General features: G+C 28.6%; 3 protein-coding genes across 6 annotated transcripts in view; 2 read left to right on the top strand and 1 right to left on the bottom strand.

Annotated features, from left to right (window-relative positions):
- Window positions 1-25973, bottom strand: part of LOC105258218 (uncharacterized protein C1orf112 homolog) — a 48322-nt gene that overhangs the window by 14808 nt on the left and 7541 nt on the right. Inside the window, exon 1 of one of the 2 annotated variants that reach the window (XM_020029676.2) lies at window positions 973-1151. The exons of the other annotated variant lie outside the window; for it this stretch is intronic. The gene's annotated coding sequence lies outside the window, so the exon portion shown is untranslated. Of the gene's footprint in view, window positions 1-972; window positions 1152-25973 lie in introns of those variants that run through there. 2 annotated transcript variants of the gene reach the window in all.
- Window positions 1077-13534, top strand: LOC105258219. 2 transcript variants are annotated; one of them, XM_025406717.1, is made up of 8 exons: window positions 1077-1285; window positions 3045-3569; window positions 4868-5434; window positions 6608-6920; window positions 10297-10633; window positions 12368-12488; window positions 12614-12774; window positions 13358-13534. In XM_025406717.1, the coding sequence occupies exons 1-8, from the start codon at window positions 1103-1105 to the stop codon at window positions 13419-13421; spliced, it is 2271 nt and encodes a 756-aa protein (XP_025262502.1). In that variant the 5' UTR covers window positions 1077-1102; the 3' UTR covers window positions 13422-13534. The 2 variants fall into 2 exon arrangements, with proteins under 2 accessions (XP_025262502.1, XP_025262501.1); XM_025406716.1 differs by having other exon boundaries at window positions 12611-12774.
- On the top strand, window positions 16331-24466 carry LOC105254276 (E3 ubiquitin-protein ligase LRSAM1). Of its 2 annotated transcripts, XM_025406718.1 has the most exons (13): window positions 16331-16638; window positions 17875-18117; window positions 18283-18699; window positions 19525-19554; window positions 20158-20259; window positions 20385-20493; window positions 20639-20800; window positions 20876-20975; window positions 21206-21449; window positions 21584-21709; window positions 21954-22148; window positions 22644-22841; window positions 24024-24466. In XM_025406718.1, the coding sequence occupies exons 1-13, from the start codon at window positions 16552-16554 to the stop codon at window positions 24147-24149; spliced, it is 2139 nt and encodes a 712-aa protein (XP_025262503.1). In that variant the 5' UTR covers window positions 16331-16551; the 3' UTR covers window positions 24150-24466. The 2 variants fall into 2 exon arrangements, with proteins under 2 accessions (XP_025262503.1, XP_025262504.1); XM_025406719.1 differs by lacking the exon at window positions 19525-19554.

Below are 25973 nucleotides of genomic sequence, written 5' to 3'. Positions count from 1 at the left end.
CTGTATATTTTCTTTAGACCAATTGATTTCTCTCATTATTTTGTACATAAAAGTATTGAGGTAAGATAATCGAAAAATGAATATTTTACAAGATATTTTATGGTTTATGGAAAATTAAGAAATGATTTTAAGCCTTATAACTCGAAAAGTACTTCATGAAAAAATAATTTATTATAAGAAATTCAAAATGACCTTCACGTAACCTTCATGTTCAAGGTCAAACCAATGGCACCATCTTATGTTCTCCTAGAAACCATACAACTTTTGTCTGAAACATTTTTTAGATTTTTCATTATTTTCCGAAATATTTGCCTCGGGAAATTAAAATGGGACACCCTGTATATGCAGATATCGTGATGTTATATCATCGTGGCCTCGAGGGCAGCGTGTACGAAGTCAGCGAGGAGTTCGACCACCCTGGCAGCGCTGACAGTGATCGTAATGACGGGAGTTAATGGTACTAGTACAATCGTAGTATTGGTGTGTTGGCCGCCGTTCAAAGTAGACAGAGAAAGAAAGAGACGGGGATAGCGATACATCTGTGTTTGACAGGTGTGGTGGTGAACCGGGCTTGGATTTGGTACACATCCGAGGGTGGGTGGAGGGTGATGGCAATGGATGAAGGTAGCCAGTCAGTCGGCGCCCGATCGCGGCGTCGACAACGTTCCTCGGTGCGCTCTTCGCTCGAGGATCGAAAAAAGAAAAAGAGAGAGCTCTTCAAGTACACGTTTGCTAAAAATTAAGTAAGTATATTTATGCGCATTTGTGAAAGCACGAATTTTCACGCGTAGGATTAGTAGTTTGGCAAATTTGCGCCTACCCTTTTAAGCTACAAATCCTTAGGATTTGATAGACACACGTAAGACTTATAGCTTTCGTGATCCTTTGCCTCTTAAAAATACCTTAGAGCTAGGTTTGCTGTTCTTCAGATGATACATTTAATTTAGTAACGCTATTGGCAGATAGTATCACCTTTTTTCTTTATTGAAGTGAAAGCAATTTATATTATAGATCAATCAATCGATCGATAAGTTCCACTTGAAGAGCGATTCTAGCGATTCTGGCAATTCTGTTGGGAAGATCCACTGATGATTGCTCGGAAATGTCTAGTGGTAAAAGAGCGACGAGACCCGTCAGACAATTGTCGTTGCAGCAACCTGCACCGCGTCGGCAGCACATTAGACGACAGAAATCGGCGGAGGATGATTGTAGCAAATCCTTGCAGATCTACGCGAATCCGATCGCGCGCGATAGACTAGCCACAAATGCGACGGACAAGCCCAAGGTGCGATTGTTGAGGAATCTCTTAATCGTTAGAATGTTATCATTTCACCATCTGAAAAATTACAATGTCCTATATATTATCCTTTAATATACTTTATTACTTATAATCTTATATTATTATTACCCAGCAAACACTAACAGTTATACAGGGTGGCCCCGAACGTTCCAGCCAGACTTTGAGATTTTATAAGAAATTTAATTCTGAACTAAAAATTTCCTATAAACATGGATCGAAAAATGCTTCCTTGAAGAGCAAAAAGTGAAAAGAAAAATAGAAAGAAAATGAAACTAAATAAATTTCTTGAAAAAAACGATAAAAATAAAAAAATAAAAATCTTTTTCTTTTATGAAAATAAAATATTTTTTTTTTAAACTAATATTTTAGTAATAGCACGTAATAGTAGAAAATGAATAAAGACGTTTTTCAAGAAATTTATTTAGTTTCATTTTCTTTTTATTTCATTTTCTTTTCACCTTTTGCTCTTCCTTCATCAGAGGTTTTTGAGCGATGACTTCTTAAGGAAGCATTTTTCGACTTATGTTTATAGGAAATTTTTTGTTCAGAATTAAATTTCCTATAAGATCTCAAAGTCTGGCTGGAACGTTCGGGCCACCCTGTATAACTGTTATTTCTATAACTGTTAGTTGTAATTTTTCACTCAACAATATAACTGTTACATGTTATGTTATGTAAATGTTATTTGATGTTTGCTGGGTATACAGAGTGTCCCAGATCATCCGTACACCCCTTTTAAAAGGAAAATAAATGGCTTTTATCAAAAATCGCGGACAATTTTTAAATAAATCGGGTACGCTCTATCAAATGGTAATATTTTCAACTTTTGATTCCGACCGAAAATACGCCATCCGTATCGGAAGTTGAATTTTTTTAGGGGAACATGATACTTTTTATTACAGATTCAAATTGTACGTAAAAAAATAAGAAACTTATGTATCAAATGTTTTTTCTGAAAATGCCTCTGTCAATCTTAAAATTGAAAGTTCATTATTTCATCACAGTTACCTTCAAGGTCAATTTTAAGATTGACAGAGGCACTTTCAGAAAAAATGTTTGATATAAAAGTTTCTTATTTTTTCGTGTGCAATTTGAATCTGTAATAAAAAGTACCATGTTCTCCTAAAAAAAATTCAACTTCCGATCCGGGTGGCGTATTTCCGGTCGGAATCAGAAGTTGAAAATATCATCATTTGATAGAGCGTACGCGATTTATTTAAAAATTGTCTGTGATTTTTGATAAAAGCCATTTATTTTCATTTTAAAAGGAGTGATCTGGGACACCCTCTATATCTGTATCTATTATAATTGGCAAGTACGAGTCGCCTGGGGCGACGATCGTCGCGGAAAAAATAAGAAACTTTTGTATCAAACGTTTTTTCTGAAAGTGCCTCTGTCAATCTTAAAATTGAAAGTTCATTATTTCATCCCAGTTACTTTCAAGGTCAATTTTAAGATTGACAGAGGCACTTTCAGAAAAAACATTTGATACAAAAGTTTCTTATTGTTTCGTGTACAATTCGAATCTGTAATAAAAAGTACCATGTTCTCCTAAAAAAAATTCAACTTCCGATCCGGATGGCGTATTTCCGGTCGGAATCATAAGTTGAAAATATCACCATTTGATAGAGCGTACCCGATTTATTTAAAAATTGTCCGTGATTTTTGATAAAAGCCATTTATTATCATTTTAAAAGGGGTGGTCTGGGACACCCTGTATATCTTCATCTATTATAATTGGCAGGTACGAGTCGCCTGGGGCGACGATCGTCGCGGATGCGATGGTCTGGCCCAGGTGGAGGTGGTGGCTCGGCAGATCCCGAGCCGATCTAGACCAACTACAGGCCGATCTAGCAGGTCTTATGCCACGGAGAAGGCGTCGATTCTCTACTCGCGGCAGGAGCTGGCCGAAAGGCTGCGGCTCGCGTGGAAGCATCGCGAGCAGAACAAAGCGAACATCGACATTTTCTTGGCACATAACGTGGCCGTAGAGGAGCGCTGCGAATCTGGATTGTCAATGTCCACTCCGCCAACTCCGCTCCCCAAAGAGGAGGCTGATCTTATGCCAGATGAAGAAAGGAGCCCGCAAAATCTGAAAATATCTGGCAATTCAGGAGATCGAGGAAGGAAAACGCGTGAAATCGAGCACGAAGATGAAAGAGAACGCGACGGGAAGCTGGAGATTTCGTCTGGAATGATGGAAAACAACTTGATGAACAAAGATGAAAATGTGACGAAGAGCGTGGAAAAAAAAGGAACGGAGAACGAGGCATGTATCTCGATAAGTAATTATGTCACTAATAATTATTAATATACAGGGTGTCCCAAAAGTCCCGGACCAGTCGAATATTTCATAAACTATGCACTTTAGAAAGAAATGTTTCAGACAAAAGTTGTATGGCTTGAAGGGGACCATCAGATAGTGGCAATGACCTTGGAGAGTCATTTGAAGGTGACATAAAGGTTTTCAATTTCTTAAATGGAACCCCCTATTTTTTATTACATATTCGTGTAGCTTATCTCGAGACCTTTCCAAAACACTATAATAAAGTATTTCTTCATTGAGTACTTTTCGAGTTATGAGGCTTGAAATCATTTCTTAATTTTGCATAAACCATAAAATATCTAGTAAAATATTCAATTTTCGATTATCTTACCTTAATACTTTTATGTACAAAGTAATGAGAGGAATCAATTGATGTAAACAAAACACATAGTCGTTTTAAAAAAAATATAATAATAATTGTTAATTATAATAATAATTGTTAATTGCAAATTACATATTTTTTTCTTAAAAACAACTATGTTTTTTCTTTACACCAATTTATTTCTCTCATTATTTTGTACATAAGAGTATTAAGGTAAAATAATCGAAAAATGAATATTTTACAAGATATTTTACAGTTTATGTAAAATTAAGAAATGATTTCAAGCCTCATAATTCGGAAAGTACTTAATGAAAACTAACTTAATTATAGTGTTTTGGAAAGCTCTCGATGTGAGGTAGAATATTTAATAAAAAATAGGGAGTTCCATGTAAGAAATTGACGGTGATCTTCACGTGACTTTCAAGTGATTCTTCGATGTCAAATCATTGCCACCTGATGACCCCCTTCAAGCCATACAATTTTTGTCTGAAATATTTCTTTCTAAAGTGCATAGTTTATAAAATATTCGACCAGTCCCGGACTTTTGGGATACCCTGTATAAGCAATATAATTACTTAATTTCTACAATTAATGATATCAATTTCGTTTTATTTCTTTCATTATTTTGAACACATACAAACAATTAGTGAAATTCTATAAATTCAATATAACAGATATATTTAATAACATATTTTTGATCCTTTTATATTAAATTTTGAAATGTGCAAAAAAATTCTTCTTCCATAAAATATGAAGAATAGGATAGGATTTTTCAACATTTTTTTTTAAATAAAAGAATCTAATTTTTATAATTATCTTTACATTACAGTAGATTTCTTTTTGAAGATAAATATATAAATATCATTACTTTCTATTACAAAAATTACTAATCGGAGAATATTATCGTTTTTTTTTTCAGAAAACAACGAACACGCAAATTAATTCGGACGTTGATGAGAGAAAAAAGAAGACGAAGATAAACATCGATTGCACGAATCTTCATCTTTCTGCAAGCAATCAGTCACATCCTTCAGTTACCTTTCCGTCCCTAAAACCGGAAAACGCGGATTCAGCGAAGACCAACGACAATTTCTCGTCGGCGAAGCAGAAGCGCGCGAGTTTTCAGAACGGTACCAATCGTGCTTTTCTGATACCGATGACGGAGAAAACTCCGAAGGAGATGACGGAAGCGAAGGATAAGATCGCATCGGCGAAATCGATCGAGGTCAGATGCGCCTCGGCCGCGACGAGATCGCCGGTCGACAGGAACATCGTCCTCGCCAGAAGTTCGTCCACGACGAGCTTGGAGAAGACGAGGAGGACGAATTCCGCGCCTCCGCAAAGAAGAAATGTCGCACCTGGGACGCGCGTTCAAGTAAATATCGTGATCGATGCGCCTGGTCTCGGCGAAGACAAGTCAACCGTTTGCGGAAAAGTGCAGGATGAAAAAGACGCTGTGGAAAAACTCGAGGAAGCATCGACGAAGGTAAGAAGGATTGCGCGAACTTTTCTTCAAATCCTGAAAAGTGTATTTAAAAATTTAGAAGAGCTATTTATCACATATAATTCAAGAAGAAATATAATATAAATATATAATATATAGGGTGTTTCATTTTAATTTCCCGAGGCAAATATTTCGAAAAATAATGAACAATCGAAAAAATCTTTCAGACAAAAGTTGTATGGTTTCTAGGGGGACATAAGATGGTGTCATTAGTTTGACCTTGAAGAGTCACAAGGTTGAAGGTTACGTGAAGGTTATTTTGAATTTCTTAAATGGAACATCCTATATATTTTTGCTTATTCTTGTAGCTCATCTCGAGAGCTTTCCAAAACACTATAATAAAGTATTTCTTCATCGAACACTTTTCGAGTTATGAGACTTGAAATAATTTCTTAATTTTACATAAACCATAAAATATCTTGTAAAATATTCATTTTTCGATTATCTTACCTTAATACTTTTATGTACAAAATAATGAGAGGAATCAATTGGTGTAAAAAAACACATAGTTGTTTTTTAAAAAAAATATCTAATTTGCAATTAACAATTATACATATTTTTTCTTAAAAAATAACTATATTTTTCCTTTACACCAATTGATTCCTTTCATTATTTTGTACATAAAAGTATTAAGGTAAGATAAATCGAAAAATGAATATTTTACAAGATATTTTATGGTTCATGTAAAATTAAAAAATGATTTCAAGTCTCATAACTCGAAAAGTGTTCGATGAAGAAATACTTTATTATAGTGTTTTGGAAAGCTCTCGAGATGAGCTACAAGAATAAGCAAAAATATATAGGATGTTCCATTTAAGAAATTCAAAATAACCTTCACGTAACCTTCACGTGACTCTTCAAGGTCAAACTAATGGCACCATTTTATGTCCCCCTACAAATCATACAACTTTTGTCGGAAACATTTTTTCGATTTTTCATTATTTTCCGAAATATTTGCCTGGGGAAATTAAAATGAAACACCCTGCATAATATTTGTATGATATAAAAATATATAATATTTGTATAATATAAATTATACAAATTATATTCGATACATAAATTATGTAAATAAATATAGGAGCAAAGGATAATAAAAAGAGTATAAAAAAAAATAGATAAGTGAATAAGATACGAATCGCACGAGCCATCTTCTAGATATCGCGAGGCGAGCGCTCGATAAGATCGGCGCCTCTGAAGAAGAGATCGAGGAGCGCGAAGAGACGCCTTCTCGCTTCGGGCAAGGACGAGGATCGCGGAGGACGAGGAAAGAGCTCCATGGATCCCAGAACGAGTGACGTGATTACCATGGTATCGCTGGTCAGTTCGGCTGATAGCGACAGCGACGCGGAAAACTCGCCAGGCGACGATAAGCTCATCAACGAGCTTCGCAGCAAGCTACCCACTACCCCCATCATTAAAACGTCCCTCAACCCCAATCCCGCCATATTAAGGAAACCTATCAAGTCAGGTATGATGCTTTTTATTTGATTTTTTTGTATAAATTGAAATTTTTTTACATAAATTAAGCATTTTATATAAATTATGTAAATGTAAATTCTTAGCAGAAATAAATACAATAAATTCGATATAAAAATTTCGATTAATGCATTTTTTTATGTGTTTGTTAAAATATGGAGTAATTCGAGCTTTTGTCAAGTTTTTTTCTTCTGCACAGAAAAAAAAGTGTCAAATCAAAACTTATATACTTAAACTAATGCGTTCATTGTTTCGTATATACGCAACAATTTATAATCTTCTTAGAAGAATTTAATAATTTTAAATTTCAACAATATTATCGTCTTATTTTAATATCGTAATTGTCACCTCAAGAATATATAATTATTTAATTCTACTTTAAGAAAATTATAATCTTTGATTTAAAAATGTTATTTTCTATCCAACACTGTTTCTTTTTCATTCAAGAAAAAATTAAATCTTAAATTATGAGAATATATTTTTCTCGATTGAACTATATAAAATGGCTTCATTCAAGTAAGCAATTATTCAAGCAATTATATTTTTCTTAAATTAACGCGATATAATCTCATTTCAAGATTTCCATGTTAAAACTAAATATATTTTCAAAACAAGAATGTCCTTTTTTTCTGTGTATTCTTTCAAAAAATCCCAATTTACAGTCTAAGAATTGATGATTCTCTCTTGTATTAAATCGCATGGATAGTTTCCTTTCAGAGAGACTCCTTCAACGAGGAGCGTTCATTATATCGTATGTACGCAACAATTTATAATCTTTTTAGAAGAATTTTGATAATTTTAAATTTCAACAATATTATCGTCTTATTTTGATATCGTAATTGTCACCTCAAGAATATATAATTATTTAATTCTACTTTAAGAAAATTATAATCTTTGATTTAAAAATGTCATTTTCTATCTAACATTGTTTCTTTTCTATTCAAGAAAATTAAATCTTAAATCATAAGAATATATTTTTCTTGATTGAACTATATAAAATGGCTTCATTCAAGTAAGCAATTATTCAAGCAGTAATATTTTTCTTTAATTAACGCGATATAATCTCATTTCAAGATTTCCATGTTAAAACTAAATATATTTTCAAAATAAGAATGTCCTTTTTTTCTGTGTGGACTTCTGAAAAACGGTTTTTCATTTTGAGAAATCTGTATCATTGGGCCACGAATAAAATGGGTTTTTATAGCCTCTTAAATTTATATTTATTTAGCTGATCGTGCTGAGATAACATTCGATAACGTATACGCGTGCGGCAACAAGCAAGGCGAAGAGGCGTAGAACTATAATTGAACCGACTAATTAAGAGAGACACGAGACACGCGAACAGCACATAGCTTGAATTCCCAGACGCCAGCTTTTCTGCACAATACGCGTTTGCTTTGTAATTAGAGTGACTTCATTATTGCTATCATTTATGCAGTGCAAGATAATTATATATAAAAATTAGTTTAAAAAAATTCAGTAAACGCATTAAAATAAAATAACAAAGATATATAATTAATCTTCTCATCTTTCGAAATCGATCTACGTGAAATCTTGTTAATAAAAAAATTATCTCAATTTACCTCACAATTTCTATTATTAATAACGACTCACCCTAAATGCGGTCGTGCGGTTAATGCGGTGCATCGTGGAGATATCGTGATTGATTTTGTTGGGATTAATAGACTACCGCGTACAATCGAATTTAGGCTTTTTACAATAGCCGAATAACCTGATTCTACCCCATTGACGAATATCGTTTATTATTGATTCACTTTCAGAAGAGAAAAAAGAGAGAAATTATCTATGTTGAATATTATTTCTCACAATGAAATTTTGCTGCATCAAGTAAATTCCCTGAAAATTACACAGAAAAAAAATAAGTGTCAAATCAAAACTTATATACTTAAATTAACGCGTTAAATTGTTTCGTATATACGCAACAATTTATAATCTTCTTAGAAGAATTTAATAATTTTAAATTTCAACAATATTACAGTCTTATTTTAATATTATAATTGTCATCTCAAAAATATATAATTATTTAATTCTACTTTAAGAAAATTATAATCTTTGATTTAAAAATGCTATTTTCTATCTAACATTGTTTCTTTTCTATTCAAAAAAATTAAATCTTAAATCATAAAAATATATTTTTCTTGATTGAACTATATAAAATGGCTTCATTCAAGTAAGCAATTATTCAAACAATTATATTTTTCTTTAATTAACGCAATATAATCTCATTTCAAGATTTCTATGTTAAAACTAAATATATTTTCAAAATAACAATGTCCTTTTTTTCTGTGTATTCTCTTAAAAAATCCCAATTTACAGTTTGGGAATTGATGATTCTCTCTTGTATTAAATCACATGGATAGTCTCCTTTCAGAGAGACTCCTTCGACGAGAAGCATTCATTGTTTCGTATAATATATGCAACAATTTATAATCTTCTTAGAAGAATTTAATAATTTTAAATTTCAACAATATTACAGTCTTATTTTAATATTATAATTATCATCTCAAGAATATAAAATTATTTAATTCTACTTTAAGAAAATTATAATCTTTGATTTAAAAATGTTATTTTCTATCCAACATTGTTTCTTTTTCATTCAAGAAAAAATTAAATCTTAAATCATGAGAATATATTTTTCTCGATTGAACTATATAAAATGGCTTCATTCAAGTAAGCAATTACATTTTTCTTAAATTAACGCGATATAATCTCATTTCAAGATTTCCATGTTAAAACTAATTATATATTTTCAAAACAAGAATGTCCTTTTTTTCTGTGTATTCTTTCAAAAAATCCCAATTTACAGTCTAAGAATTGATGATTCTCTTTTGTATTAAATCGCATGGATAGTTTCCTTTCAGAGAGACTCCTTCGACGAGGAGCGTTCATTGTTTCGTATATATGCAACAATTTGTAATCTTCTTAGAAGAATTTAATAATTTTAAATTTCAACAATATTACAGTCTTATTTTAATATTATAATTGTCATCTCAAGAATATAAAATTATTTAATTCTACTTTAAGAAAATTATAATCTTTGATTTAAAAATGTTATTTTCTATCCAACATTGTTTCTTTTTCATTCAAGAAAAAATTAAATCTTAAATCATGAGAATATATTTTTCTCGATTGAACTATATAAAATGGCTTCATTCAAGTAAGCAATTATTCAAGCAATTATATTTTTCTTAAATTAACGCGATATAATCTCATTTCAAGATTTCCATGTTAAAACTGAATATATTTTCAAAACAAGAATGTCTTTTTTTTCTGTGTATTCTCTCAAAAACTCCCAATTTACAGTCTGGGAATTGATGATTCTCTCTTGTATTAAATCATATGGATAGTCTCCTTTCAGAGAGACTCCTTCGACGAGGAGCCGATGAAGGACGAGAAGCGGGTCGCCAATAATGTTCAACCTCCTTACTTCGGCTTCGCTCTTAACGTCGCGCACGGAACCAGCTGCAAGGATTCACCGGAACAGGATTTAGTTCTCGACGACATCGTCGCGTCACCGACGATGACAGCCGTTCCCGCGCTCTTAATTTCGCAGGATGCCGAGAAAGCGGTGCCAGAGGCACCGTTGACCGATCGCGAGAAGAGATGTCTGGCGGTGCCGATCGGCGATCTGCATGACAAGAAACGGAAGCTGCTGCGAACGCGGAGTATTCCAAGTCGTCCGACGTGAGGCTAATTCTAAAATAAAATAATCATAATTCAATAAAACTTTCTACGTCCTCAGACAGCATAAAAAGGCCAAAAGATGTTTTAAAGACGTCTAGAGGACTTTAAGACGTCTTTAAGTCGTCTTTTAGATGTCTTTTGGACATGTGTGTTGTCTGGGGTCTATGATTGTGTAATATAATACATTCGAATCATTTGGAATCACGTTATTTTAAGTCAGGGTTCATTAGTTGGTAATTATTTAATTTACTGATGATGAAGACTCTGCTACTCTAGAAGTTATTCTCTCGACAACGAAAGTATTACATAACGCTGCAGAATAATAGAAGCTCTCTAGAAGCTCTTTAGAAGAGAAATAGCGAAAACAAGTGATGATCGATTGGCGCGAGTGGTGTAGTCAAGTCCCACTGTCGTATCTTAATCTGTATACAAAGCGTTGGGGGAGAAGGAGGAGGGAGAAAAAGTTCGATTGGCCAACGATTTATGATATTGACGTGGAAAAAATAAAATGGGTAACGTGATGTAACCGGTAATGGGAGAGGGAGAGAAGAAGGTTGGTTTGTAACGGACTGGTACGGCCGTGAATGTTTGCATCCCGTGGATGGTGGTACGTCCTTCGATTGGTGCCTCCGTCAAACTTCGATCATCATATTTGATGTCTTCCGCGCGAACGCGTACATTGCTCGCTTATATAAAATTAGAAGACTGAACCGATTAAAGTTTGCAAATTTTACGAGTCTAAGACTCTTTCTTCGTTTTTACTACATACATATTTCTTCTATTTTCATCGATCAACTTGAACAACCTTGATATCAGGAATTTTTTTTAAGCGAAGTTTGATCCTTCTGATACGATTAATATGTTTTGATTGCCGCGATATTTTTGATAAACCTAAAAAAGAAATACAGGGTTAGGAAAAAGTCTGGATACCCCTTAATATTTCGAAAAATACGCATTTAAAAAAAAATGTTTCATACAAAAGTTATAGGGTTTTATGTGATGCATTACACAGCAACATTATCATGACCTCGAATAACGTTGTCGAGGTTATGTGTATGAAGGTCAGCTTCAATTTTTTAAATGGAACCCCCCTATTTTTCATTGCATATTCTTGTAGCTTATCTCGAGAGTTTTCCAAAACATTATAATAAATTATTTTTCCATGAAGTACTTTTCGAATTATGAGGCTTGAAATCATTTCTTAATTTTACATATACAGTTGTTTTTAAGAAAAAATATGGAATTGTTAATTGCAAATTACATATTTTTTCTTAGAAACAACTATTTTCTTTACACCAATTAATTCCTCTCATTATTTTGTACATAAAAGTATTAAGGTAAGATAATCGGAAAATGAATATTTTACAAGATATTTTATGGTTTATGTAAAATTAAGAAATGATTTCAAGCCTCATAACTCGAAAAGTACTTCATGAAAAAATAATTTATTATAATGTTTTGGAAAGCTCTCGAGGTAAGCTACAAGAATATGACAATTACAAATACAATGAACAAATACAATGAAAAATAGGGGGTTCCATTTAAAAAATTGTAGCTAACCTTCATATAACCTTGACAACGCTATTCGAGGTCATAATAATGTTGCTGTGTAATGCGCCATATAAAACCCTATAACTTTTGTATGAAACATTTTTTTTTAAATGTGTATTTTTCGAAATATTAAGAGGTATCCAGACTTTTTCCTAACCCTGTATATTTCGATAATGTTCGCAGAATAACGGAATCGACGAATAATGTACCGATGGAAACGAAGGAGCAGAGGTCCTGTCTGGCGATGTCGCGAATTGATCTTGTCGCGGTTCCAATTCCGCCAATTGATATTCCGCTTTCAAAGGTAAAGGAGTTAATTCTCTATCAAATTCAAACGAATTTAATATAATTAAATATTTAATATAATATATATTTTAATATTATTTTATATTCTAATACTATTATATTATTATTATGCGAATATAGCAGGTTGAACACTTTTCTAAAGAAACATTGCCGGCGAAAGAAACACCGCGAGAGATGATGCCTTCGGAGCCGCACTTTCAAACGACGAAGGAAAAAGAATGCTGGCATCTTTACAGACGAATGTGCGATAAGGGAGTGTGCGTGTCTTTCGACACTGTTTTAAGGTAATAGATAATTATCAATCGGATTAAAAATGTAATAATCAATTTCAATTAATTAAAAATATAAATTTTAAATAATTAATAATAAATAGTATAATATATCACTTTTATATTATAATTTTTTATATAATATTATATAATAATATATAATATTATATAATAATATTATATTATTATATAATATTATATTATTATTTATATTTAATTATTTATTTAATTTATATTTAATTATTTATTATTTATATTATTATAATTTTTTATATAATATTTATATAATCAAAATAAAAAAATAAGGAATAATAAGAAATTTATTTAAGATTTATTTAAGGAGAGAGATATTTAAAAATTTCAAAATATTTCAATAATATAGAATAATTCAAATTTTAAATATAGACAAATATAGATAAATATCGATTTAATTTTTAATTATTATTATTTGAGTCAAAATTCAATTTATTTAATTCAAATATAGAATAAAATGCAAATAATAAATTCGGAAAATTGTAAACTATCACATTTTGATATCAATTTATTAAACCTTTGTAATCTATGCGCACTCATAAATAATTGGAAAAATATTTTTCAGAGGTATGCTGACACCAACGGAATATCGATTACGACAAAAAGAATATTCACAAGATTTACAATAAAATTAGTAAAAACATGAGATTGTTTTGTTATAATGTTTAGATACTTTTTTAATTATAGATAACCGAGATTATTTTTATCTTCTTGAATCGGTCAGTTATCCAGAGATGATAGAAACAAAACGTAATATTACTAGAAAAAACCTATATAATTTATATAAGTGTAATTTATATTAATTATAATTAATAAATTATACATAACATGTATATATAATTTATTAATTCTTAATTATATTTTACTAATTTTTATATATAATTTATATATAGAATTGTTATTTGGATATTATATAATTTTGTTAAAATTATAATAAATAAATTGAATATATCATACATTATAATTTTTATATATAATTTATTAATTGTGATTAATTATGATTTTACGATTAGAAAAATGTGTATGGAAATTACACATAAAATTAAAATAACTGAAATAATCAGATAGACTATAAATTATTATTATTAAAATCGAATAAGTGATGTCTTAATAATAATAATTAATAATTATAATAAATTACATATTCAAAAAATAATGATAAAAATAGGCGTACTCAAATTATTTGATATTTAGTAATTCCTATTAAATTTTCAATGAAGTTGTATCATCTTTTTCTTAATCCACTTTCTTTCTCTTTAAATTATTTTTAAACTATTCCAAATAGTATTAGAATACTTGTAATATATAAAAATATAGCAATGTATATTACATAAAGTTAAGGAAATTATCTGTTCTTCTAATTGCACATTATATATTAATAATAAGATAAATATGTATTCAGTTATTAGAAAAAAAAGAGAAAGAAATGAGAAAAATACAGGAGGTACAACTATACAAAAGAAAATCTATCGTTTCATACAACAATTTTGATTGTTTTGAAATATGGGAATATTTTCCCTTGTAAATATACAGAGTATTTCACACCATCCGTACCACCCATTTAAAAACTAAAGAAGTGATTATTTCAAAAATATAAAAACATTTTCTTTATAAATCGGGTGCGCTCTATCGAATGGTGATATTTTCAACTTCTGCTTCCGGCCAGAAATAGGCGATTCAGACCGGAAGTGCTGTGTTTTAGAAAGCTCTCGAGCCTACAAGAATATGCAATGAAAAATAGAGGATACCATTTTTTTAAATGGAACCCCCTATTTTTCATTGCATGTTCTTGTAACCTCGAGTGCTTTCCAAAACACTATAATACATTATTTTTCCATGAAGTACTTTTCCAGTTATGAGGCTTGAAATAATTTCTTAATTTTACATAAACCATAAAATATCTTGTAAAATATTCATTTTTCGATTATCTTACCTTAATACTTTTATGTACAAAATAATAAGAGGAATCAATTGGTGTAAAGAAAACATACAGTTGCTTTTAAGAAAAAATATGGAATTATTAATTGCAAATTACATATTTTTTTCTTAAAAACAACTGTATATTTTCTTTACACCAATTGATTCCTCTCATTATTTTGTACATAACAGTATTAAGGTAAGATAATCGAAAAATGAATATTTTACATGATATTTTATGGTTTATGTAATTTATGGTATATGTTGTATAATATCTTGCAAAATATTCATTTTTCGATTATCTTACCTTAATATTTTTATGTACAAAATAATGAGAGCGATCAATTGGTGTAATGAAAACATACAGTTGCTTTAAAGAAAAGATGTGGAATTGTTAATTGCAAATTACATATTTTTTCTTAGAAACAACTATATGTTTTCTTTACACCAATTGATTCCTTTCATTATTTTGTACATAAAAGTATTAAGGTAAGATAATCGAAAAATGAATATTTTACAAGATATTTTATGGTTTATGTAAAATTAAGAAATGATTTCAAGCCTCATAACTGGAAAAGTATTTCATGGAAAAATAATTTATTATAGTGTTTTGGAAAGCTCTCGAGATAAGCTACAAGAATATGCAATGAAAAATAGGGGGTTCCATTAAGAAAAATGCACTTCCGGTCTGAATGGCCTATTTCCGGCCGGAAGGAGAAGTTGAAAATATCACCATTCGATAGAGCGCACCCGATTTATAAAGAAAATATTTTTACTTTCTTGAAATAACCACTTCTCTAGTTTTTAAACGGGTGGTACGGGTGGTCTGAAACACCCTGTATAAACAAATACACACACAAACATACAATTAAATTCAAAAAACAAAAAGTATTACTTAGGACACAAGATCGCTATAAAAATTAACGCAAAATGAATGCTCACCGATTAAAAGCAAATTTTGAATTTCCTTTCCCTGCTGTAAAATCTTTTTTTTCTTCTTCTGTTGGACCAGAGGATAAAGTTGAATCAATCGTACAGCCGTCAACTGATTTCCTTAATCTTAATAAATTATTATTCGATCCACACACGCACATAAATTGGAACCAAGGACACGCACTATTACACATTTAACCTTCGCTCCCGTCTATGAATGACAACAAACTCGATGTAAAGTTGCGAATATGATATTTCGTTAATATTTTTAAGTATACAGAATTTTTTAATTATTTTAATTATATTTTTATTATATTTTAGAATTTTTTAATTATTTTAATTATATTTTTATTATATTTTATTTTAATATTTTATATTTTATATTAACATTTTATATTATTTTATTATATTTTAATTTAATATTTAATATTTTATATTAATATTTTATATTATTTTAATATTTTATATTAAAAATTATATTTTAATTATATTTTTAATTATACAGAATTTTTTTATATTTACGTTCATCGTGAAACGATAAAAAAAAATTCTGTATAATTTCCTTATCTCGGAATGCAATTATCCTACCTTTTCCCAAACGAAGTTCAAAGTCAAAGTACGAATCGACCAATCGTCATGCACCTGCGCGAATGTAGATGCGCCCGCGAAGCTGTCAGCTGTGCACCTGTCACCGTGATTACCGATTGGGGCATATCTGGAGCAATCAGGATAAGAGGAGCGAAGGTATCCCTGCCCTGATTGGTTGACGAAACGTTGCTCTATCTCACGGATAAAATTCCCGAATGTACTCTTATCATGTGAAATTGTGTGGTTGATGTTATCATCGCTTATCACGCTTGTCGGTCCCGCGAAATGAGATCCTTACCCGCCTCCTTGTCATGACAACGGATGCGAGCAAGGATAAGGATGTCGAGGAAGCACGGGAGTAAGGCTAATATCGACTACAAGGCGCGGCTCGAGTATAAGTTGTACTTGGTACGTATACATCTACGAATTTAGGTTAGGACGGTCGCAGTAATTCGGATCAATTAGCAGCACCTTGATTATTCATTAATTAAATAGTGTTCGTTTATTACTGATTATATAAGTATCGTTACATAATAAATATGATATATTTAAGTAACAATAGTATTACGAAAAAAATTAATTTGTAAATGTGGGTAAAAGAGGAATTGGAAATTAATAGAATTACAAAACTTTCATGAAAAAAAAAAATATATATGTATATTAATTTTTTATTTGGTACATATTTTCTTTATTTTCTTAATTCTTATTTTATATTTAATATCATTATTATAATAATGATATTTATATATATAATATATAAATAATATGTATAAAATAATATTTATATATATATATATATATATATATAATATATAAATAATAATGATATATATATATATATATTAATTTTCTATTTGGTACATATTTTCTTTATTTTCTTAATTCTTATTTTATATTTAATGTTATTATTATAATAATGATATTTATATATACAGGGTGGTCCCAAACGTTCCAGCCAGACTTCAAGATCTTAGGAAATTTAATTCTGAACAAAAAATTTCCTATAAACATGGATCGAAAAATGCTTCCTCAAGACGTTATCGCTCAAAAATCTCTGATGAAGGAAGAGTAAAAGGTGAAAAGAAAATGAAATAAAAAGAAAATGAAACTAAATAAATTTCTTGAAAAAAACGATAAAAATAAAAAATAAAAATCTTTTTCTTTTATAAAAATAAAATAAATTTTTTTTTTTTAACTAATATTTTAGTAATAGCACGTAATAGTAGAAAATGAATAAAGACGTTTTTCAAGAAATTTATTTAGTTTCATTTTCTTTTTATTTCATTTTCTTTTCACCTTTTGCTCTTCCTTCATCAGAGGTTTTTGAGCGATAACTTCTTGAGGAAGCATTTTTCGACCCATGTTTATAGGAAATTTTTTGTTCAGAATTAAATTTCTTATAAGATCTCAAAGTCTGGCTGGAACATTCGGGACCCCTATATAATATATATATATATATATATATATATATATATATATATAATATATAATAATGATTTTTATTATAACATTAATTGTTAGATATATAATTATGGATGCATGTTTGAGAGCAAGTTTTTGCAGCTTTAATTATGCAAAGATTAAAGCAGCATATTGGTTCTTTAAGACATTAAATACTTCTTTTATGTGTATTATAATTTCAAGGCCAGAGAAAATCCAGAGCCAATATTTGACGTGTCGGAATGTGCCTTGAAGCATGTGCCGTCTGGTATCTACTCACTTTGCAAGGTGTTTCGGAAGAAAACCTTACTGATGTACGACAACAAGCTGAGCTCGCTCTCAGGAGGAGGTGCCTTAAATGACTTGTCGCTGCTGACTATTTTAGACCTTCATGGAAACGAGTTTACCACATTACCCCCTGATATTATGTGTCTCTCTTCCCTCAAGGTGTATTTATTAGATTGAGCAGAAAGTTTTATTGTTTGTTCCCTATACAACTTTTATATATAAAAAGAAAGAGAATATTGTGTAGATTCCTACTGACAATACGAAATAATATATTATATTGTATATAATATAAATAAGATACTAAAATATAGTGATTTTTTTTAGGAGCTCTATTTGCAAGACAACAGCATCCGCAAACTGCCCAATGAAATAACTTACTTGAGTAACTTAACAATTCTTAATATTTCGAGGAACAACCTGAAACAACTGCCTAATGGTATTGGACAAATGCAGAAACAACTAACTATTCTCAATATCAGTCATAATAAATCGCTGCAAAAGCTGCCCAAATCTCTGGGCTATGCTCAGCAATTGACAAATTTAAATATTGATGATTTAAACTTGTCATATCCACCTCAAGATATTTTAGATGGTGGCACAATAGTGATTATCGCATTTTTGGCTAACGAGAATGGCATCGACTACTCGCCAGAGACTCCGATATCAGAGACTGATATTTCGAGGGACATAAGTTCAGAAGATATGCAGATAGTACATCACAATAAGAATAATGACGTTCAGGTATTGTAGTAAAAAATAATGCAAAATTTCATTATTATAATCAAATTATAATAATTATATATGTATATATGTAATAATTGTTCATGTTTTGTTGGCTACATTATTATTATTAGATATGCAGTAACTCACTTAATTGATCAAGAATTATCTCAAAGATAAAAAGAAATAAGATATATAGACATTTATTTTAGAAATATTACTTTAGAGAAATATATATATATATATATATATATATATATATATATATATAATATAAATGTTTTTTTTATATGTTATGTTTTTCATTTTTTCCTTCTTGACATATATTTAAAAAATTTTATAAAAGTTAATTAATTTTGTGAGTACTTATAAGAATTACCTCAAAGATAAAAAGAAATAATAAGATATACTATAGACATTTATTTTAGAAATATTACTTTAGAGAAATATATATATATATATATATATATATATATATATATAATATAATATAAATGTTTTTTTATATGTTATGTTTTTTCATTTTTTCCTTCTTGACATATATATTTAAAAAATTTTATAAAAGTTAATCAATTTTGTGAGTACTTATAAGAATTACCTCAAAGATAAAAAGAAATAATAAGGTATACTATAGACATTTATTTTAGAAATATTACTTTAGAGAAATATATATATAATATAAATGTTTTTTTATATGTTATGTTTTTTCATTTTTTCCTTCTTGACATATATTTAAAAAATTTTATAAAAGTTAATCAATTTTGTGAGTACTTATAATTAATTCACACAATGTGCTTTTGCTGTTTGTGCATAATCACCTTTTCTTTTTTTCTCTCTCTCTTTTAGGCAGCATTACAGAAGCTAGACAAAATGAAGGCATGTTGGATGCTACTTTGAGTTTCGTATGCTTCTCACTTGTTATCCATCTATTTTATTATTATTTATTAATATTATTTATTAATAAGTTGATTTTTGAAAGACGTTCAGTGCATTCAATCCAATAAATTAATTGCATAAAAAGATTTGAATAAGAAAGATTCATATATAGCATAATTCTTTATATCAAAAGAAAATCACGATTTAATTATTTCTATTTTTTGGATAAATGCACTGAACATCTTATTTATATGTTCAATTATTAATTGCATTGCTAAAATGTTAATTACATTCCCATTTATGCTTTTTATACGATCTTTTCTGAATATTTTGTACACTATTCTACAATATGTACATTTTTCTCACTTATCAATTTTTTTTCTTTAATTATTTCTTTTAAATGAGCATTAAAAGAAGTTCATTATTATAAATCCATAAAAATCTTAATTATATTAGATTGATAAAAGAATTTATTCGCTTTTCTGTTCCACTTTACATAAATAAAAACTTATATGTATGTAAAAAAGCGAATATATTATTTTATCAACTCAATACATAATTTCATACTGTAATATTGTGATAATAAAAATTATATCCCGACAGGAACAGCGACAAAATGCTTTGTTGGAAGTGGAGAAAAACATAAAACAGCAGCAAGAATATGAAATGGAACTGCAATCCATGCTGAAAGTTCATAGAAAGAAGGTAAAATATCATTAAACCAGAAATTGAAATGCTGTACATGCTTTTATGATTGTTAAATATTATCTAGACAAATACAGATATAAAAAAATTCAGAACATTTGAATATTTTCTTTGTGTTTTTTCAGCTTTTGGAGGATCTAGCATCACAACAAATACAATTGGAACAAGAGCTTGAGAAAGTGCAGCAAGAAAGAGATACGAACAGAGCGCGTTTACTTTCATACATTTATAATGGTACAATTTTACTTTCAGTCCTTAATTCTTTTGAATTTTGCACTAAATATATAATTTATTGTACACTTGTTTTGTGATTAATTTATTAAATATGAAAAAGTTTTGTAATTAATTTATTAAGTATTAAATAAACTTTTCTTTTTAGCTGAAAAAGAAGCCGATAACGTAATTAAAGAATTTCTAAAAAATAGTGAAGAAGAAAGGCAAAGTCAAGCTGAATTACTGGAACGGGAGAAGCAAGAAGAAATGCAATTGTTAAGTTCTTGCCACTCGGAACAATTCATGCTACGCATGAAAGATACTCTCTGTAAATATTAAACATATAAAAATACATAAAATTCAAATCATCCATATATCGTATATAACAGATTTGTTTTTACAGTTGAAATGGAGAAATTGTTGGAAGAGGAAATGTGCAAGGCGAGAAAACTGGAAGAGTATACTAAATATAGAGATTACACAGCGCAATCTCTACTTACACTGTCAGTATAAACTTCAATATAATTCTCTTCTTTATAAAAGTTTTTCTTCACATTTTCAAGAATGAAAAGCAGAATTAACAAGCAAAAATAAAATCTTAATTTATTATATCTCTGTTGATTTTGTTTTATTCTAAGAATTAATTATATGAAAGTATTATATAAGAAAAAAATGAAAATTTATATTTATGATTAAAAATTTATGAAAGTAAGATTCAGGAAAATTATTTCAGGGAGGTAAGAAACAACGACCATCTGGCACAAATAGTGCAAGATCAAGAAAAAAATAGGCAAGATCTCGTTGATAGATTGCGACAGGATGAAGTTTTGCAGAAAGCGGCAGTTGCTGCATTATTGGAACGCAGTGATGCGCGTTGTTGGAGCATTGTTCAACAAGTGAATCTAGTCCAATCACAATTAGCCGCGCTGACAAACATCGAGCTTGAGAGGAGAAAATTGGAGATTAATCAGCAGCTTGTAAGTTTAAGCTTCTAATTTAAGAATTAAAGAGAATTGAAGAAAGTCTTTAAATTTCTTGAATTCATAAATATAATAAAATGTAATTATGATAATATAATTTATAAAAATTTATATAAATAATTTCTTTTTAGAACGAGATCGCTGATAGACGTGTAGCTCTAACAGCTATTCTAATTGATTTATTGGAACAGCAAAAGAATAGGAGAGATCAACTACTAGAGACAATCAATGCGATAGAGCAGCAGCGATGCATCTCTGTATGTTTTTTGTTTTCTAAGTTCTTGACAACACAGATTTTATTTTTGTGAAAATATTTTACAGAAATAGTTTATATATATATATATATATATATATATATATATATTTATTATGTTTTTATATTTTGATAGAGAGGTTGTTTAATTTCCACAAATTCCAAACCTATTCTTTCTTTCATAAGATTTAAAAAAATATTAATTGAGGATGAGCTTCCATTAAAAAATATTTAATAAATTTTTATAGAACGCAAGACGAGGCAGTTTGTTCTGGTTAATGCAGTATCAATCTCTAATGGAAGCACGGCCACAAGGATTGCTGGAAATGTTGGAACCTATGCTAGTTCGACATGTAGCAATAGCAGGAGCTTTGCATTGCCTTCCATTCCTGGCCACATTGCCGTCTTTATTACCAGACATCAATGATGAACAGTTAAAAGATGTACGTAAAAATTCAATGGATATTAGAAAGGATAATCTGTAATTTACAATATAATAATGTACTTAAAAATAAATTTTTTAAACGTAAAAATCAGGGAATTTAGAAATATATTCCATCTTTTAAATTTAAATTTTTCTATTAAAATTTTCTATTAAATTTTTCTTATTTTCTATTTTCTATTAAAATTTTATTTTCTAATAAAATTAAACTTTAAGGTTTATCACAAACTATGATATTTATAAGATTAGATTTTGATTTTTAACATGTGATTTACAAACTTTTCAAATTTGAATAATCTTGATTTAATATTTTTATTTTAAAATTGTCAGATTGTTAAATATTTGAATTTGAATGATTTTGTATAAAATATAAAGTAAGCTTTAGAAGAGAAATTTTAAAAGAGAAGTTTCATGTTTATTTATAATGCCTTATAAACACAAAATTTATCAAAATTCATTATACATTTTAATTTTTTATTTAATTTTTGTTTTGCAGATAGGCATAAATTGCGATACAGATCGTGCCGCTATAATGCTAGCAGTTGAGAATTATTTGGCAGAGATGAAACTAAATGAATCTACATCACCCACAATACCTTCTGCGCCTCCTGAAGAAGCGTCATCCAGTAATCAGGACTGCAATTTCACTCAGAACATTAATATGATGGAATGCGTAATTTGCCTCGATTTGCAAGTATGTTTTTCTTAAATTTTATATATATATATATATATATATATATAATATGTGTGTGTATATATATATATATATATATATATATATATATATATATATATATACACACACACACACACACACACACACACACACACACAGGGTAGATCATTTTAATCAATACGCGAATATCTCAGAAACACTGCATTAAATCGAAAAATGTTTTAAACAAGAGTTCTATGGCTTGAAGAATCATCTGAAAATCACGTGAAGGTCATCTCCAACTTTTTAAATGGGACATCCTAAATACTTTTGTATATTTTTGTAGCTTGCCTCAAGAGCTTTCCAAAACACTATAATAAAGTATTTTTTCAGTACTTTTCGAGTTATGAGGATTAAAATAATATCTTAATTTTACATAAACCATAAAATATCTAGTAAAATATTCATTTTTCGATTATCTTACCTTAATACATTTATGCACAAAATAATGTGAGAAATCGATGTAAAGAAAAAACATAGTTGTTTAAAAAAAAAAATACGGAATTGTTAATTGTAAATTACATATTTTTTTCTTAAAAAGAACTATGTTTTTTCTTTACACCAATCGATTCCTCTCATTATTTTGTGCATAAATGTATTAAGGTAAGATAATATAAATTGAAAATTGAATATTTTACAAGATATTTTATGGTTTATGTAAAATTAAAAAAATATTTCAAGTCTCGAAAAGTACTCAATGAAAAAATACTTTATTATAGTGTTTTGGAAAACTCTTGAGGCAAGCTACAAGAATATACAAAAGTATATAGGGTGGTATATAGGGCCATTTAAAAAGTTGGAGATAACCTTCACATGATCTTCAGATGATTCTTCAAGGTCAAATTAATGGCACCATCTTATGTCCCCCTTCAAGCTATACAACTTTTGTCTGAAACATTTTTCGATTTAATGTAGTGTTTCTGAGATATTTGCGTGTATTGATTAAAATGGTCTACCCTGTGTGTATATATATATATATATATATATATATATATATATATATATATATATATATATATATATAAAATATATAATTTCGTGCATTCGCATTCGTAAGAAATTGTATATTTTATATATATAATTTTAAGACATTACTAAAAAACTGTGTCATTATAATTAATATTATATTATTATATTCTATTATTATATCTCTCTTTGTAGTGTGAGGTCATTTTTCTACCTTGTGGACATCTCTGCTGTTGTTCCACTTGTGCGGACAAAGTTTCTGCAGGATGTCCAATGTGCAGGAGTTCAATAGACCGTAAAGTTCGAATTGTGCAGCCTTAAATTTGCGAAATTCAATTGTATTCAGTTTATTCGTGAATTCAATTCGATGCTCTTCAAAGGTATGAAAATAATGCACTATTCTTCCTAAACTGTGATTATACACGCGCGCGCAAACGAAATATTTCGATAATAGCTATTTATAATGCGCACAACAATTATATTTACCATTGGTAACATAATGCTCATGTAAATGTCGATTCCATATATACACAAATATTTCATTTTATTGGAACATAAGTATAAAACGTCAAGTTTACAAAATATGCAACTGTTACCAATAAAATGGAATACTTTATATGTGTATATATATATATATATAGAAAACATACCAATATTATATATAGTAACTCACAAAATTGTTCGATTGTTTTTAATATTTTAAAAATATATTTAAAAAGAAGAAAAAAAATTAATGTTTCAAAAAAATAATCTAGAAACAATAAATTTTAATAATTTTATTTTAATAGGTTGTTAATGTATCATTTGTTTGTTTTTGTGTGTATTCTTTTTTTTCATGATAAGAAAATTTTTAAAATATTTGATCAATTTCGTGAGTAATTAGATTTTTAGACATAAAGTCCAATTATTTGCTGCAAGAGACTTGACCAGCTCAATATTCACTTTTTTTCTTAATAAGTTAATCAAAATAACATTTCGCAAGTTATCACAAATTTGTTATACTTCAGCATAATCTTGTTACATACATTTTATTGATTATTTAAAAAGTAATCAGATACTAGTAAATTAACTTTATCCACTCATAAATATTATTAAAATAATAAACAATTTATTCCTTTTTTTTCTCTTTATTTTATTTATATTACTAAGAACAAAAAAAAGCATACTACTTTTTTAAATTTAATGTATCAGAAAATGCATCCTCTATGCATCACAGATTCAATAGATTTCTGTATTTCTTTTATTGATCTGTCATAAATCTATTATATAGATTAATTTAAAAAATTATAAGTAGCTAAGCAAAAAATTACAAATTTAGCCAAATACCTATACTTTACTTGCATATAATTTAAAATATATACATAAAATAAAGTATTTGATTTTAAATATAACTTTCAATTATATTTTAAAATATAGAGAAAAATTAAAAATTTTATCTTAAAGGGACTTAGGTATATTTTGCATTCATAATACTTGACATATTTTATACAGTATAGCTACTTTATATAAATCGTGAACATATCCTTGTAGAGTACAGAAGATATAAAAAAATATATATTTGAGCAAGGATGAAGTATAAAACTTGTTAGCAATGGAATGCAAGAAAAAGAATAAAACTCTAGAGCATATAACAGGCTTTTATAATAAATAATTTTTACGACGAAATTTTGATATAAATGTGTAATTATTTCTATGTGGGAACAGTTTTGAATCAATGCAATTTAAATTCCATCTTTCTGTGCAAATATTAGCATTGTCACAATTTTGATCTTGAAAAAAATTCCTGTTAAATAATATAATAAAATTCGTTTATGCAAATCATTGTTTTTCTTTGCAATTTTTAAGTAAATAACCCATTTCCCTTTTTTATGAATATTTTGGGCTATTAATTATAATTATATAATTAATTATATGATAACTATCCTAAAGTCATTAAAAATTTTATATATATATATATATATATATATATATATATATATATATGCATTTATATATAAGCTTATCAAACAAATAAATATTAATTTTAATAAATACTAATTGAAATAAATATTAATTCTTTTTGTTTTACTGTATTTATTTTGTATCTTTTTTTATATTTGAAAATACTTAATTTCTTTTATAAATATCAAATTATTATTATTAAAT

This window comes from Camponotus floridanus, unplaced genomic scaffold, assembly GCF_003227725.1.
Source record: "Camponotus floridanus strain SB8 unplaced genomic scaffold, Cflo_v7.5 scaffold152, whole genome shotgun sequence".
NCBI lineage: Eukaryota > Metazoa > Arthropoda > Insecta > Hymenoptera > Formicidae > Camponotus > Camponotus floridanus.
The sequence above is the reverse complement of the archived record's forward strand: the minus strand, read 5'-3'. Positions and strand labels throughout refer to the sequence as shown.

Coding starts and splice junctions, on each gene's coding strand:
- LOC105258219 (XM_025406716.1), top strand. CDS start 1,103: ATGTCTAGTGGTAAAAGAGCGACGAGACCCGTCAGACAATTGTCGTTG. Junction 1,286..3,044: donor ATGCGACGGACAAGCCCAAG/GTGCGATTGTTG, acceptor TATAATTGGCAG/GTACGAGTCGCCTGGGGCGA. Junction 3,570..4,867: donor AAAAAGGAACGGAGAACGAG/GCATGTATCTCG, acceptor TTTTTTTTTCAG/AAAACAACGAACACGCAAAT.
- LOC105254276 (XM_025406718.1), top strand. CDS start 16,552: ATGCGAGCAAGGATAAGGATGTCGAGGAAGCACGGGAGTAAGGCTAAT. Junction 20,494..20,638: donor ACTTTCATACATTTATAATG/GTACAATTTTAC, acceptor TTTTCTTTTTAG/CTGAAAAAGAAGCCGATAAC. Junction 20,976..21,205: donor GCGCAATCTCTACTTACACT/GTCAGTATAAAC, acceptor AAATTATTTCAG/GGAGGTAAGAAACAACGACC.